The sequence below is a fragment of the Clarias gariepinus genome, chromosome 22, assembly GCF_024256425.1.
Source record: "Clarias gariepinus isolate MV-2021 ecotype Netherlands chromosome 22, CGAR_prim_01v2, whole genome shotgun sequence".
Classification (NCBI taxonomy): domain Eukaryota; kingdom Metazoa; phylum Chordata; class Actinopteri; order Siluriformes; family Clariidae; genus Clarias; species Clarias gariepinus.
In genome coordinates, this window is record NC_071121.1 from 9,114,677 (window position 1) to 9,131,647 (window position 16,971).

Consider the following 16,971-nt stretch of genomic DNA (forward strand, 5'->3'; position numbering starts at 1 on the left):
AGTTTGTTTATGAAGCTAATAAATCTTGTCCGTGTGCATGTCATAATTAGCGAAAGTATAATTTCAGATTAAGAATGCCTAGGCCTACCAGTAATAAAGCATATCTTAATGTGCAATAGAATAGGGTGTAGTTCAGAATAGGCTTTAGTCTTTGTAGATCTCAAGAGATCAGCGATGGTGCAGCAAGAAATACCAAGCTGTGCATGGATCTAATAATAAATCCTATCCGTTTAGGGATAATTATATCATATCATAATCATAAAGTCCACACAAAATTAAAGAACACGATTTAATAAGCTGTGTCTTGTCTCTGGAATTAGATTCAACCTATATAGAGAGCAGTAACTAGCACACAGATAGTTTCTTCAGCATATTGTACTACACTCAGCAAGAAAAAAAAGGAAGTAAAGGAAAGTTCTCCTCCGCTCCTGAAGGGGGCGATAACCTTTGCTGATCCGCGTGAAAACGGCCGTTGAGCGGGATGAAAGGTTGTAAACATGGCGGCGGCCTTGGAAGAGGATGAAATTGACAATGATGATTATTATTCTTTATTAAACGTCCGGAGGGAGGTATGAAATCCATATTATTTATGTGTGAATCCACAATTAGAGAGCTAGAGTTACATATAAGTTTTAATGTTTTACATAAGGACAATGCGAATCAGGATTCAGGGTGAATTGAGCTAACGCGTTAGTTAGCACTGTGACCCTTGCTTATCATTGCTCATTGCAGCTAAACGTTTCGCACACTTTATTTATAACAAATAGACTTTAAGTTAGTTTTTGTACCTTGTGAACTATTGGTATATTGTTCACAAGTATAAACATTCTACAAGTAGTTCTCACTAATGGTTTTGCACAGAGTACTTGTCACAGCTGTAGTTTAGCTAGCGTGCTAGGAAGAAAGCTAGCGCTGAGTTAATGTTAATGTCGTTGTCTCGAGCCTCTGGATGAAAGTCAGCTGGCCGTTTTTAAGAAAACGTTATTCCTTACAGGCTTCGAAAAACGCAATGTACTTGGTATCTGACGTTGTCTCTGTAACTAACGTCACCGTGACTTTAGACCATTTGGATTAATTGTGTCGTTAAATCAGGGACTGGTGATAAACTGGTGACGCCCTCACGTGAGTTTATCGTTAATAAAAGTTTCTGACCGGAAGTCGTAACTGATTCTGAAGCGTTTTATATGCCCGATTTTTTTTTGGTTCCACACATTAGTCTTCAGTGGTGTCTGGGAGTGTCGCAAGAAAGCCTGGGTACAATGAATGCACGTACTCACACAAATATTCATATATATATATATATATATATATATATATAGTGGAACTTTGGTGTCAAAATGTAAATCGTCCTGTAGGTTAATTCTTAAGGTGTACATATTCGTACTGCGATATGCACTTACTCATAGGAAATAATGTAAATGCTAAAAGATAATCCGTTCCAGCCAACCAAAAATATTACAAATATATCAACTGCATCAAAAAACAACAACATCAAAACAATTAAAATGACATGTAAATGAAGTACAACTTGAAATAAATAGGCATTAAACCTCAGTTAACCTTAATTTATGATTCCTTATGCCATATGGAAACCATACCAATTTGGCAAGTTCCAGACAATCATCATCTTAGCATATTATTAAAACAAAAAAAAAACAATCAGTACTTTGATATATATATTACACACAACTCTAACAGGTGGTGGGAAAATCTTTAATATTCCATCAATGAATTGGAATTGGAATCAAGCCCACCTCACTGCTCACAATTCAGTAATGAGTCGCAATTTTTTTAGTCTTGGATTTTACGTATCGTCACAAACTGCATAACTCCAAAATGTATTATTATTTAAATATATATATATATTTACATTTATAATAGAGATGAACCAGTCGATCAGCCAGTGACCAGAATTGAAAGTGAACGGAAACAGGCTTGTTTTTAGTTTGTTTGGCCATGACCGGTGATCATCTGATCAGCCCCAGAGATAAACGATTCTGTACCGAGCACAGCAAGAGAAACACATTTTATGGTGTTACATTATTAAAAATTATACGTTGTTAAAAGCCTCCGATCTGCCTTTTTCTCCAAATCGTAAATAAATTAGTCTCAAACCCACTCACTACACACACTTACATCAGTCCCAAGTTACCGCAGGTGCAAATTAGTTAAAAGTCGCATGTGGTAGAAGTTATTATTTGCCAAGTAATTATGACAGAGATACGTGTTGCTCAGTAATGTCAATCAGAATCCGAGGATTGGGGGTTCAGCCCTAGCACCTCCAAGCTCCACTGCTCAGGGCTTAATTGAGACCCTCTCCAGTGTATGGGTGCTGTATCATGGCTGACCTTGCACTCTGACCCCAGCCTTCTAACTGAGACATGCAAATAAATAATTTTACTTGATGTAAGCTACATGGTGACAAATAACTCAATCCCAATCCTAATATTTATTTGAAGACAGCCAGTTACTTGACTGCTTGGAAAAGCAGGGGAACCTCTTTCCAAGCAGAGAGGAGTCTGATTGCATGGTTTCTTTGTACCTTGAGGAAAGGGATGGCGGGTCAAGTCAAGCCACGTGCTATTTCAGAGGTTTAAAAGGAACTATTGTATTATTACATGTTGTAATATACAGTATAGCAGAAGGCGAAAATGTCAGCGAGATTCTGAAGCAGTTTAGGGAATGTCAGCAGTTCTCTTGTGTGCAAAGACTACACTTTGTGAGGAGCGCATGAAAGCAGCAGAGTGATAACCAATATGTAAGCCCAATCTTGAACTTACATAAAGTTCAGTTTGCCTCAGTGGGACCTTGACAGAGTTTCTTGCTCATGAAGAAGCCAAAGGAAAATAAGACAAAGTTTATGTGTGTTCATTTTTTAGAAGGATGCCTGGTACACTTAGTATATAGGTAAACTTTGTATTGTAGATACACTTAGTTTGTCTGTTGCTCACGCTTCCTCAATGGAAATGAACGACCCCTGCACAGATATTATTTGGCTGGTTGATTATTTTAGGCACAGCAAAAACAGGAACACTTACTGGAAGCTGTTAAAGAATCATAGATTGTTGGTCCATATTGAGAATCTAGCTTAATTTTTTTTATGATAACAACCATCTAGCTGCTCATTACCATGAAAAGTTGGATAGTTTTGATTGGTTGACTGTGTCTCAGTCAATCTTATACCACTTTTACAGAAATTACTAGTAATTCTTTTTGTTTATTTATTTTTGGGGGGGCGTGGGGGGGTTCCTTTATAAACCATCTAGTTGTTGTGCTCTAAACTATTCGCACGTTGGCAGGTAGCACAGCATCCAGTGTGGTAGAAGCAAATTGTTTGCGAAGTTCATTTAAAACTGTAACACAATATTTAAAAATTCTATTGAATCATGATGTTTATAAAATTATGATACTAATGGAATAGCAGTACAAATCGTAGCCAAAACGTAGGTGTCATGATATCGTATTGGCTCTTCCCTGCTGATTCCCATCCCTACTATGTAGTATTTCTATTTACCATACTACATACACTATTAGCCCATATTTTTCACACTGCACGTCTACCACTAAATTACTGCTGTAGTGATATTCTGCCACCTAAAAATATCTGGTCACCAAAGGCTCCATGACGAGCTACAGACCATAACTTTATTTACAGACAAATAAAAAAATTTGATAATGTGTGTCTGATCGAGTGGCCAATACATTTAAGTGCAGTGTAAGTACTTGACCAATGAGTGTACAGTGACCGGTATATAAATATATTCACTGAAATGTTTTTTTTGTTCAGAACTCTAAAGCCTTGTGGAAGTTTAAGTTACATGTCTCTTGTACTTGCAGGCCACGCAAGAGGAACTAAAGGCATCATATCGGCGTCTCTGCATGCTCTATCACCCTGATAAACACAGAGATCCTGAGCTGAAAAGACAGGCAGAGCAGCTTTTTAACCTGGTACACCAAGCGTATGAAGGTAAGCCGTGGTGTAAGACGCACTTTCATCAGCGTCTCATGACAGAGTTGAATACACGAAGGAAGTTATTAAATGGATATTTTTATTTGCTGTTATTTTGTTTACTTTATTTAATTTTAATTTAGTACTAGGTTGAAAGAATATTATGATTTTAAAATGCTTTTCTTTTTGTACAGTTCTTAGTGATCCACAATCCAGAGCTATCTATGATATTTATGGGAAGAGAGGGCTGAGTGTGGAAGGATGGGAGGTAAGTCATGGTTCGACTAGCCTTGCCTGTTCTATTGGTTTTAATTAAGAGAGAATAAGTCGATCTTTCATCAAGCTTTTAGTGAAGTTGGGTCTAAATGTTTTTGCAAGCCATACAGAGCCTACATTCCTGCCAGATTTATATATATATATATATATATATATATATATATATATATATATATATATATATTTATTTTTTTATTTTATTTATTTTTTTTTTTAAAGACGTGTTGATAAATGACTCCCAGATAAAGCTGAGTCTGTTTATGAAGCATCTGATTTACATTAAGTGACACCCACAAAACATCATAAAAAGGAAAAGCTCATAATAATAGCAAAATGATGATTAAATAGTAAAGCAGTGTACAGAATGTTCCAGAAACGCACACTTAGTCTTAATACTTTTATACGGCGCCATTTCTTTTGTCCTAATTAAATGGCCAGTCCTACATCTTATATTCCTGATTTGTTTTAGTTTTTTTTTTTTTTTTCAAAGTAATTAATATAAAGTGATTTAATTATTATTATTATTATTATTCATCTTGTGCATGCATGTAAGCTCAAGTTTGTAAGCTCAAGCTCAAATTTACAGTATCTCAAGTATGAAATCTGAAGCCAAACAATTGGGGTATTTTTTATTTCTTTATTGCAGAGTCTCCTTTTGTGTAAATTTAGATTTAACTCTGAAACTCTTACTGGGTACAATTGTATTTCCAGACTAACTGTTTTTTTCCTCCACTTTAATGAATGCCATATTTCTTGTGTAACTGCCCTTGTGAACAATTTCCAAATAAATAATTCATATTCAGCTTGATGAATGATGTAAATATTTTTTGGGAAAAAAATGGTTATTGTAATTTGTTTTTTAGGTAGTGGAGAGGAAAAGGACGCCGGCTGAGATCCGGGAAGAGTTTGAGCGCCTCCAGAGAGAGAGGGAGGAGAGACGACTTCAACAGAGGACCAACCCTAAGGTTTCATTCCTGTCCTGTATGACCATCTCACCTTAGGGCATCTGTATTTTTCTGATTTACTGATTTACATGTCTGTGGCAGGGGACAATCAGTGTTGGTGTGGATGCCACAGACCTTTTTGATCGCTATGAGGAGGAGTATGAGGAACTCTCCGGTGGTGGTGGCAGTGGTGGTGGCTTTCCCAACATTGAGATTAACAAGATGCATATATCTCAGTCCATAGAGGTATGTAAATTTTCAAAAAAGGAAAAATCGTCCTATGAGGGGTGTTCGAGTCAAACCGGGACTTGTGAATGACGCCATAAAAACCATGGTAATGAGACTCGTAGTGGCAGGAACACATTTGAATAGTACAAAGGTTTTAAAAAAGGCCTCTGTAAACGTTGATCCCGGCTGAGATGGCTCGGATCCCACTGTAGTTGTTCCTGTGAACATTCAGTAAATGGAATCAATAAATAACTTTTGGCCAACTTGCGGAAAAGACAGTTCTGTCTGTAGGAACTGTACACACAATCATTCACGAACATGACTTGCAAATTACAGGAACTCGGCTGAGAGTTATCGCCACATCCCTCATACAGTCCTGACCTCCCTCCTAGCCATTTTCACGTTTGGGTTATTAAGGCTGGGAGGCCAGAGTTTCTGACGGGAAGCATGGCTCTGACATACTAAGAAAAGTCTCTACCTTGATGATATCCAAGAACTAGTAAAACGCTGATATTTGTAAATTATTGTGGCGAGGGATCAATAGAGAAATAAAGTTATGTTATATGTTGAATGAACTGGAACCTGAAAGAGGTATAAATTAGAGACATTGATTTAATGTTGCTTTGATCAGTGATGGGTGTAGACATAATGAATATTTTACTGTACATCTCCATACACTGTTATATCAGTAAACATGACGCGTTTATAAATCATTTGTGTAAACTTCCCCTTTATGCAGGTGAAGTGGACATTCATTTTACCTACTATACTTGAAATTCTATCTTTGTGTATTTAGTACTCCTTGATAAGTGTACCATATTTTACTGGAAATTTTTTTTTTTTTTTCTGTACACACACACACACACACACACACACTTTTTACAACTTTGTTCATTTGGAGGCCATGATTATCTCAAAACATTCTCTTCACATAAGGTTCCCTCTGTATTGATGATGCACATTGTGAAGATGATGCTTTAACTGCAGGTTATGGCTGACAGTCTGAGCAGATGTGCTTTTAACATAAATGTAAAAATTTGCCTAAATTCATCTTAATGATTTAGAGTCAGCACACATGTAACTATGAGCTGTCAGCATTCTATAAGATTTGCTTTTTTTATGTATATATATTTTTTTTCAATCAAGGCTCCTCTGACAACGACGGACACCGCTATTCTCTCCGGATCTCTTTCCACACACAATGGCAACGGCGGTGGAAACATTAACCTGGCTCTTCGACGGGTGACATCAGCAAAAGGCTGGGGAGAGGTGTGTGCTTTGTTTGCTATTTAAATACAAACTTACTGTAAATGCAGGGATTGCAATATACATATTTATTTTTTTTATTTTTTTCCCCCTCTTTCTAGGTTGAAATAGGAGCAGGAGATACACACGGTCCTCTCTTTGGGTTGAAGGTTTTTCGCAACCTGACACCTCGCTGGTAAGTAATGCGTGTCAGTGGTGTAGTAAAGTTTTTCATAAATAAAACAAAATTTAAATTAACTATCGTTGTTCAAAGAGCTCCAGGGATTTAGATGGTTCATCAACTCTACATAGCTCCTTTTGTCTCAGGTTAAATGAACCAACAGCGCCACCAGTCTGGAATGAAGGCTAGGACATGGCAATGCCTATTTCAGTGCTTATACTACAGTATTTGGCTTAAATATACCGATCTATTTCTGACACAAAACCATGGCTGGTCCACTTGGACTCCTGTTAGATGAATTGCTGATATTTTAAACAAAACTGCATGGTAGTAATGAAATGGTGCTACTGTGATTTTAATTATTTATTTTTTTATGCATAAGGTTATCAAAGTGAGGGCTGTAAAGCATACCCAGGGGTTCTGCGATTTTCTTATTTTGGTATAGTTATTATTTAAGTGTCTGCAACCTAATTATAGATTGATGAAAATTGTAAGGCTGCACAAATAAAAAAAAAAATCTTATTGCTATTTTTTGACACGTATTGTGTTAAGAATTTAAACTGCGATTTTTAGCTATTAATGTACCATTTTGCATTCAGACATGGCACCAATTATCACTTTGAGGATAATGATGTTTGCCAATATTTTTTTAGCACCATCAAAGTTATTTATTACTTAAATAATCGCACAGGTCCATATTGTGATTTCAGATTTCATGCAGCACTAGACAAATTAAAAATGAAAGGTTCTCACCCTGTCAGAGAACAGCTGAGAAGGAAGGGAAGCTCTGTAAACATCATGTCACAAAAGAGGAAAAATCGAATTGGCTTGTTTAAGCCCCAGTGCGCATATACACACAATAGAGAGGCAGTTGAATGTCTAAAAATTATTTTTAAATTAATTTTGCATAATCTGTCTGCATAAAAGTAAGAAACTAAAAATAATAAATTCATGTTTAAATAGCGTGCTGCATTTTTTTTAATACTAAAGGTTTCCCTGGTTGTACACTTTAATACTACACATGGATTTTATTTCGTCTCATTAACCTTGCGTGTGTTTGTGTGCGCGTACGTGTCTTTCAGCTTCATGACCGCTCAGTGTGCAATGCAGTTTTCGTCACGTGGTGTGCGTCCAGGCATAAACACAGTGCTTGCGCGACACCTAGACAAGAACACAATGGGCTACCTCCAGTGGCGCTGGGGTGCTCAGTCTTCCATGAACACCAGCATTGTGAGAGACACAAAGAGCAGCCACTTCACTTTTGCTGTGCAGGTCAGTAACCTAAAAGGCAGCGATATACAGGTTTTTGAAGAGCGTCTTCTCGAACAAGTCATAGTCAAAAATCTGTGCTTTCCCACAAGTCAGTGTGGTACAGCATGGCTCTCCTAATTTACCCGCATGCTGTTGAATAAACAGCCTGAATCTTGTTACCGTACCCACTGTCTTCTTTTTTCTGTGTGTTTATTCCCTACATTTATGACACAGCACGATATCCTACCTGGTGCTGTGTTGGTGTGCCATTTTGGATTAAGCCACGGAAATCTCACTGTTTTGTGCAACAATTTAACATCTACAAAGTCTCAAGACTTATGACATTTAAAAAAAATACTATTTGTAAATTGCACATAATTTTTTTATAATTGTACTTCAGTATAACTTCCAGAGAACGTTTCCTACTTCCACAGTTTAAATGTCACAGGTTATTTTGTGTGCATTTACAACATTCAGTCCGGGTTGTAGCACTACAAAAGTCTAAAGGTTCCAGCTGAGCCGAAAATTTACACTTAGGCATTCTATGTATGTATAAGCTTCTCCTGTTGCATATTTCATCTAACAGTTGGGGATCCCACATACTTTTGTTATGATGAGCTACCAGTACAAATTCCAAAATGATGACCAGACGAAGATCAAGGGCTCTGTCAAGTATGTGCTTCAAGTCATTGTATGTGGTAGTGGTATAGATTAGTTGCCTTGTTATACCTTGTTTGTTAAAGAAAATTGACCTCTATCGACCTTTTTTCACATTCGAACATTTTTTGTCTACAGATCAGGCTTTTTCGGGACGGTGGTGGAGTACGGTGCTGAGACTAAGATCAGCCGACACAGCGTTATAGGTGCTACTGTCAGTGTTGGAGTGCCACAAGGTGTTTCCCTCAAGATCAAGTATGAAGCTTTTAATATATAAATCATTTAATTAATTTTTGTTTCCATGCATGTAAAACTGATTGTATCGTTGTAGGTTGAACAGAGCCAGCCAGACATATTTCTTTCCAATCCACTTGACAGACCAGCTCCTTCCCAGTGCAGTGTTCTACGCCTCTGTTGGACCTCTTGTATTTTACTTGGCCATCCAGAGGCTTGTTATCAAGCCTTATATGTCCGCTCAGAAAGAACAGTAAGCCAGTTTAACTGTACCCTCAGAAAAACCTAAATTTTTTAAAATATACTGTAATGCTATTAAGTAATTAACAGATTTCATTATATAAATGTAATACTGTTTAAGTGCATTCTCTATGTCAAAGTTGTACCTGCATCATGTACAGAGGAACAATGTAAGCGGTTTGTGCTTAGTTTATTGGGTTTGTATTTACTTGTGACCTTCTCTCTCTCACTTTAGGGAACTGGAGAAGCAGCGGGAGAATGCATCGTCCGACGTTGCCAAAAAGAAGCAAGAGGCCGAGTCTGCTGTAAGTCCACATGACACTTTTATTCTTCTGATGGTTCTTAGTGTGGAATATTCATTCTCAGTCCTTTTTTAGTAGCATGAAAGGAAGCAATACATTTCGGTTATCTGTTTATCCATTAGTACGTTTGTCATAGTGATTAGTATGCCTCAGAATTGAAATGTGGGATGACCTTTCACATTGTAAAAACTGACAGCTTTAATACGTGGTACGTCCATTGTATGTGGATAAAAGACCATGCCACAACCTTTCTTTTATGCCCTTAACACGGTAGTCATTACAACAATTCTTTAAAGAAAAATGTCACCAGTAAGTATGAAAAATGTTTAGTTACCCTGTAGATCTGACAACTACATACTGCATTTTTCTTAATAGACAAAAATGAAAAAAAAATGCAGAAATTTCACAAACATAACTAAAATATCTTGAATCATATTGCATGTGTTATGTAATATTTAAAATGTTAAGATTCATACATCTTTCTGTATTCTATAGGAAATCTGTCTATATTTCTTTTAACTTTAGTTTATTCCCTAATAAACAGTTCTTGCAGCTTTTGTTAATCTGGCTTTTTACAAAGCAAACGCTATCTGAGCACGGTTAGAAAGTTAATCAAGGCATTTTTACAAGGGTTAGTCTAATGAAAACCCTTGAAAGTATGACATTTAAAAAATTATATTAAACATGAGGACTAGACACAATTCCTGAAGAAATTGTAAATTAGGGGTGCGCGGATGAAGATTTTCTGGGCAGAAGGTGAAAATGGTTTCTTTTTTCGGCCATAGGGGTCCTGAGATATGACATTTGCCTTAATTGATGGGTGTGCGTGAGAGAGAAGGTTTGTGTTGTGGTGTAGTGAGGTTGTTTTAGCATCCTGATCTACGATTTAGGTATCAATAAAAAATGTATTGCTGCTTTTGTCAAATATCTTTGGGACATTAAGCCTGGAGCATTCATATTTCCAGACAGGTGACTTCATTTGTGCAGGATGTTAAATTTTGTTTGTGTAAATTGTAGATTAAGGTAAGGGTGGCAGTCCCAACAAGATTTTTAAAACCAGTTTTAAGGGTTTACTTATTTTTGTGACTTCCATATGTGACTTAAATCCCAAAACTGTCACACCAGAAAATATGAGAGCTAGGAGACACAGGAGCCAATAGGGTATAGTGCTGGTTCCAGTCTAATCCTCGTGACTCAAATACAGCAAGTTTCTGCTAATGTCCATTCCATAGTATCCTGAGATTTGGCTAAATATTTTGCTATAAGTTTAAGGATGCATGCAGAACTGACGGACATGCAGCCGCCTAATTATCAAAGCCGTCAAATAGGCAATACTAAAAATGTACTACAGGTGTTTTTTTCTTAATAGCCCTTTCTACTGCTACGTTAAACCTGATGCACCTTTATGACAACTGTTTAATTATAATGATCAGTGCAATAATATTAAGGTTAAGAAAAACTTATTGCATGTATTCTTGTGTCTCAGGTTCTGCTGATGCAGGAATCCGTGCGTAGGATCATTGAAGCTGAGGAGTCAAGAATGGGTAAGAAAACACCGGTCCGTGTTTCGTGCTGAAACAGTTTAACACAGAATTAAAGGTACAAGCATTGTTTGTGTTGAATATGGGGATGTCATAAATTCATTGGCTGAATGCTAAGAGTTACGTAGATTTTATAATAAAAGTGCTACCGTTTTATAATTACTCTGTTTATTAGTTTATACAATTTGACTTCAAAATATAGTTGTAGATTCCGGCTCTAGCCCTGTAGGCCCTTTGCTGCAGTTCAATGTTTTCCCCGTGCTTCTAGCACATATGCTCCTGTTTATGATAATGATTTAATGAAAATGTTATCTCGTGGTCTGAATCAGGTTGGTTGGTTAAAGGGAAACTGTACAGAGCAGATATTATTGTCATCCCTTGTCACTTACATGCCATCTATGTTATAATTCTTAGTAATGCAATGGCCTAAATATTATCAAATCAGTACAAAGCATGAATAGTGTGCTCATTACACAATCTGTTATGAAATTAGATATTGTATTTATTGCTACTTGTAAAACCCTTATGTTCACTCACCAAATCTGTAGACTAATGGACATTAACTACATTACCTAGCTAGCTGTATGTGAGTATTTTTCTTTCGAAATATGAACTAAGTTCACCCGAATAAAGCATTCACTGAAGATGAATTATGATGACATTAATGAACAGACATTAATTTGCAACAGATATTTATTTCAGGTTTATTTTTCATTCTCATCAGGCCTCATCATTCTCAATGCCTGGTATGGAAAGTTTGTGACAGACAACAGTAGGAAGCATGAACGAGCAAGAGTGATTGATGTGACTGTACCTCTGCAGTGCCTGGTGAAAGACTCCAAACTCATTCTCACCGAGGCCTCAAAGGTAACACACTTCAAAAGCAATTATTAGCCATATATGATTTGAAAATCCTTAACATGTTTAATGTACAGGAAAACAATCTGCAATTTGGTAGTTACTATTATTGTAATACTTACGGCACTTTGACAACACTAGCAATAATTTATTTGTAATACAGATGACTTCTGCTTAAATAGGTTGTACTGAATACATTTAGTGTTGTATGTTACTTCTTATAAACACTTATGCAGGAGTACAAGCCTTACTTTTTTAAAGTTAAGACAAAAAATGCAGCTATTGGGACACCACAATTGGCAAAGGAGGAAAAAAAGGCTGAATTTTTTGAAGACTACTTGCTGCTATACCTTTGATTGTTGCAAAGCACTGACCCTGGAAACTCCTCACAGAAAACGCACCAAGTCACCCTTATGTGGAACATTCACAATACAAAGTGCCTGTGTAAATTGTTACTATGGAAACAATAACATGCAGTATTAGGACCAGGACATTGATACAAACCTGTAATTAGCCTCATGCCAAACTCTACTTTAAGACTTGTGGTGGTGCACGGTGGTGTACTGGTTAGCACTGTCGCCTTGCACCTCCAGGGTCCGGGTTCGATTCTTGGCCAGTCTATGTGTGCATGGAGTTTGCATGTTCTCCCCGTGCTTGGTGGGTTTCCTCCGGGTACCCCGGTTTCCTCCCACAGTCAAAGATATGCAGGTTAGGCTAATTGGCATTCCCAAATTGACCGTAGTGTGCGCATGCATGTGTGCGCGCATGCATGTGTGTGCGCATGCATGTGTGTGCGCATGCATGTGTGTGTGCCCTGCGATGGATTGGCACCCTGTCCAGGGTGTACCCTGCCTCGTGCCCTAAGCCTCCTGGTATAGGCTCCAGGTCCCCGCGGCCCTGAATACAGGATGAAGCGGTATAGAAGATGAGTGAGTGAGTGAGTTTTAAGGTGTAAAATACAACACATTTAATTGTATTTAACTCAATGTACGTGCATTAATGCTTTGAATGTCGCTCTGGATGGCGTCTGCCAAATGTATAAATGTAATTTCGTTTGTTAAAGTTTTTGTTGTCGTGTTCAGGCTGGCTTACCAGGCTTTTATGACCCATGCGTGGGTGAGGAAAAGAGCTTGAAGGTGCTGTATCAGTTCCGAGGCGTGATGCACCAGGTTCTGTCTGGTGACACAGAAGCACTCAGGATACCAAAACAATGTAAGTCTCGGTTATTCTTCTTATCCTGTGATTGTGCTATATAATTGTACTTTCTGTTTATAATACTGTATATTTATTCACTGTTCTGGTCTCATGTATTTGTCTTTTCCCCCCTCTTCTTTCTAGCTCACAGAATCGATAATGACACTTAGGAACCATTATCTACAGGGCTCGAAGGGACAACTTGGACTGACATATAGAAGAAATGGGTGTTATAGTGACTTGGATATTCCCTGTGGCCTAAAAGCCATTCACATGCACTATAGCCTTCATTTTATGGAGTTTTAATCTTTGAGTGAATGGGCATGATAAATCAAGTCCAGTGAAAAATGCATGAATCTGTTGAATCCCAGTTTGGAAAACCTGTATCTAAAGTCAGTGCAAGCAAGAATATGCAAAGTATTTGTTATGTTTCTTGTTATTTCAGCATTATGTTGTTTCTTTTTTCAAGAATTCCCCATATGTACTGGAACATCTCCAGCATCACAATAGCGTCATTTGTCAATAGTCCTCATCTGACAGCAATTTTAGCCCTGCGATAAAGACATCAGTCCATGCTGCTATAGCAATCCACAGAATTCCACAAAAAAACAGGTGGAAAAGGAGTGTCAAACACATCACTTTTGGTTACTGCCATAAAAAAAACATTTGAGGTGGCGTTCAAGTCAAACAAGGACTTTTGAAGAATAACAACACAGTTCTGAGAGTAAAGTTAACTTTATTTCTCTATATAATACCCTGCTACACTGATGCACTTATCCCAGCGGTTATACTACCATCGAGGTTAAAAAAAAATTCTCAGTGTGCCAGAAGCATGATCAGACTGCCTGCTTCACGTTTGAATCACAGGCCTCCCAAGAACTCCTTTAATGGCCCAATCATATGGAAATGGCTTGGGCTTTATCAAGATCAGGACTGTTTAGGGGATCTGGCAATAACTACTACACAAGTTCCTTTATTGTGAAAGTCAATGATCGTGTGTGCAGTTCCCACAGACAGATGCGCCTTAAGTTTCATTCACTGAACGTTTACGGGAACAACTGCAGTGTGCTCCGAGCCACCTCAGCCATTATTCACAAACCTACAGCCTTCTATCAAATGATTGCACCATTTAAATGTTTTACTAATAAGTCTCTAATTAACTGTTGTACTGTGCTTTAAGTTTATTTGTTGATCAGTTTTATGCCTTCCTCCACAAAAAAAATTATCATAAGTCCCGGTTTGACTTGATTGATCCTCATATTTAAATAGGAATAACTGAAGTCATGTTCTGTTAATAAATGACATCCCAGCGTCTAATATACTTGGCCAATTGGAGGAAATTTTTCACCTATCCATTCTGATGTGCCTGTTACATGGCTGTAAAGCACTGGGACATTCTAATCTACATTTCCTCAGTCATCAAACAAACTAATATGTGCTTGGGCTTTGACACTCTGGCTAAAGAGACTGAACTAAAATTACACTAAATGTGTAATACAGGTACACATCAATTATAGTTTAGAAACCACCCTATTCTTCACTGGTAATATACAAGAGTGTGAAATATAAGTATACATCTTTGGTGATTTTTATAATCATTACTTTCATTATTTTCCCATACCTCCTTGAATTCTCTTCAAAAGTCATATTTTGTTGCTATGTAGGGAAAAAGAAATACCTATTTCTCTGCTACCACAAGCCTTGGTGACCAAAGTCTGTGGTTGTTGTTGGGGGAAGTAAAGGACTGGGGTTGTTGAGCATTTCTGTTTTTTTTTCTGAAAGTGTGTCTTCACTATACAACTATACATTCTGGACTTGTGCCATGGGGATGGGAGAGATTAATTAAAATGAAATCAAAATGGTTTTAAATTGTGTACTTTTTTTTTTTTTTTTTTTCAAACAAACACTCATAATCTAATAGCTTTCCATGGTTTCAGGGTTTACTTTTTACCCTGAATCTTGAATATCTCAAACTGGATTAAATACAAATGGAATATAGAATGCAGCAAGTCCATTTGTAAATTTTTCTCCCAATTTAATTTAAGGAAAATTGCTGTGAACCAAACCTTCCTTCCACCTTATTGAAGATTTGATTTTATTAGCTGGTAGCATCATCCAGTAACTGGTGCTTTGTATTACCGATAAGATGCAATCTTCAAGAGAATGGCATGTTTCTTGTGTTTGCTGCTTTTCATTTAATCTTTTTTTTTTATGTACACTGAGGCCAACGGTTTGTGGACACCCATTCACACATCCACATCCATATATTTTTTCACTAGATTTTGATGCATTTTCCCATTCAGATGTATGGTGAGGAAGCCTGGGGTCCAGTCGACGTTCTAGTTTATCCTCAAAAAACATTGTGGAATTAAAGTACTTACAAAATTATACCATTATAAGTGTCAATATTCCTTAGGACGTGTAAGAGTAATACAGAATTGAAATCACTGGTCTACTTCCTGTTTTGAGCAGCAGTGTAGTTCATAATAAAAGTCCCTGTAAAGTATTTTTTTTCTTTCACATTTTGTTGCATTCATTACTTTTTTAAACTTTTTTAAAAAAACAATTTAAACTTTGCTATGTTCATATAGCTTTACACTAGATTTGCATTTCTGCATTTTACAGACCTCAGGACACAGGATCTAGAGCCTACTTAAAAAACTTAGCTCTAGGGAAACAAACAAGGCTGAATATAACGTGGATATATTTATATTTTCTAAATTTTGTATTTTCCCTTTTTATGACACCCTTAGACACCACCATTGCTCCCAACCTAGGTTCTTAATACACAATTACTAATTACCATAGTTTTCCATAAGAAATCACTTGTTACTATTGTTTAAACTATATCCTGTGCACTTTTTTGTGTGTTTTATGACATGCAGATGTGAATTAAAAAAAGCCATCAGTGCAAATACCAAATAAAATAAATAAAATTCTACTGAAATAAAGATGAATGGAATTAGTCTGTATGTGCAAAAAGCTTAAATAAGCATCTGTATAAAATCTGTAAAAGTAAACATCTGTATAAATATAAACTATAAACTGTGAACAAGTACTGCTTAATAGCAAAACAAAGTAAAGATAGAAGAGAAAAGTATAATAAGGTGAAATAGATGGATGCACATTACAGTTATTAATTAAATAAATTAAGTTTTAAAAATTTAATGACCACTATGAACTACTAGAAACTAGACATTTTTAAGGTTAAAATTGTCATAAGACGAATAGATTGGTCACAGATTAAATACATAGAATTACAAAATTACATAAAGTATTATTTTTTATGTGTATCAAAAACCGATTCAAAAATGTCAAATAGCAGGAATCGAACCCTCGACCCTGGTGGCATAAGGCCATAGGGCCAACCTCTTCGTTACCTACAAAATTAATTATGTGATTAAAATACTGTGTAAAAAACACTGTTACGTCGGGATGTTTAAATATTCTAAGTATAGTGTAATTGGCATTTTTTAATGCAATTATGTAATTTAAATAATCAGATATTGTTACCCACACTGAGTGATCTGCTCATATATCACCCATGCTGAATCAAACATTGACAGTGGTTAACAGGCCCTTTCTATCCTCAATATAAGCTCTTTAATGAGCTAGTATAAGATAATCTATGGATGCATTTAATCATCTTTTTCTTTCAATCCATTTCATTATTTTTTTTTCAAGTAAAACGATTCTTTGGCCAATTTTTGCTCTGCTGCCCTAGAGCAACGGTTTTTAAAGTGGATATGCTTTACAAACCCTTTGAAGCCTTAGCCTGAGAATACTGCTCTAGGTCAGAGCTTCTTCCATTCCTTTCTGTTTTTTAATGGCTGTTGTGATAATTTCCTTACAGTATTGAAAAATCACAACC

General features: G+C 36.7%; 1 protein-coding gene across 1 annotated transcript; it reads left to right on the forward strand.

Moving 5' to 3' along the window:
- The first annotated feature begins 459 nt into the window (after positions 1-459).
- Positions 460-14,969, forward strand: dnajc11a (DnaJ (Hsp40) homolog, subfamily C, member 11a). Its single transcript, XM_053483141.1, has 16 exons — positions 460-569; positions 3,838-3,967; positions 4,144-4,217; positions 5,089-5,190; positions 5,272-5,415; positions 6,544-6,666; positions 6,765-6,838; positions 7,906-8,095; positions 8,661-8,746; positions 8,870-8,986; positions 9,063-9,218; positions 9,441-9,510; positions 10,994-11,051; positions 11,773-11,915; positions 12,989-13,118; positions 13,245-14,969. Exons 1-16 carry the CDS (start codon positions 498-500, stop codon positions 13,268-13,270), a joined length of 1,695 nt encoding a protein of 564 aa, XP_053339116.1. The 5' UTR covers positions 460-497; the 3' UTR covers positions 13,271-14,969.
- The last annotated feature ends 2,002 nt before the right edge of the window (positions 14,970-16,971 follow it).

Coding starts and splice junctions, on each gene's coding strand:
- dnajc11a (XM_053483141.1), top strand. CDS start 498: ATGGCGGCGGCCTTGGAAGAGGATGAAATTGACAATGATGATTATTAT. Junction 570..3,837: donor TATTAAACGTCCGGAGGGAG/GTATGAAATCCA, acceptor TTGTACTTGCAG/GCCACGCAAGAGGAACTAAA. Junction 3,968..4,143: donor GGTACACCAAGCGTATGAAG/GTAAGCCGTGGT, acceptor CTTTTTGTACAG/TTCTTAGTGATCCACAATCC.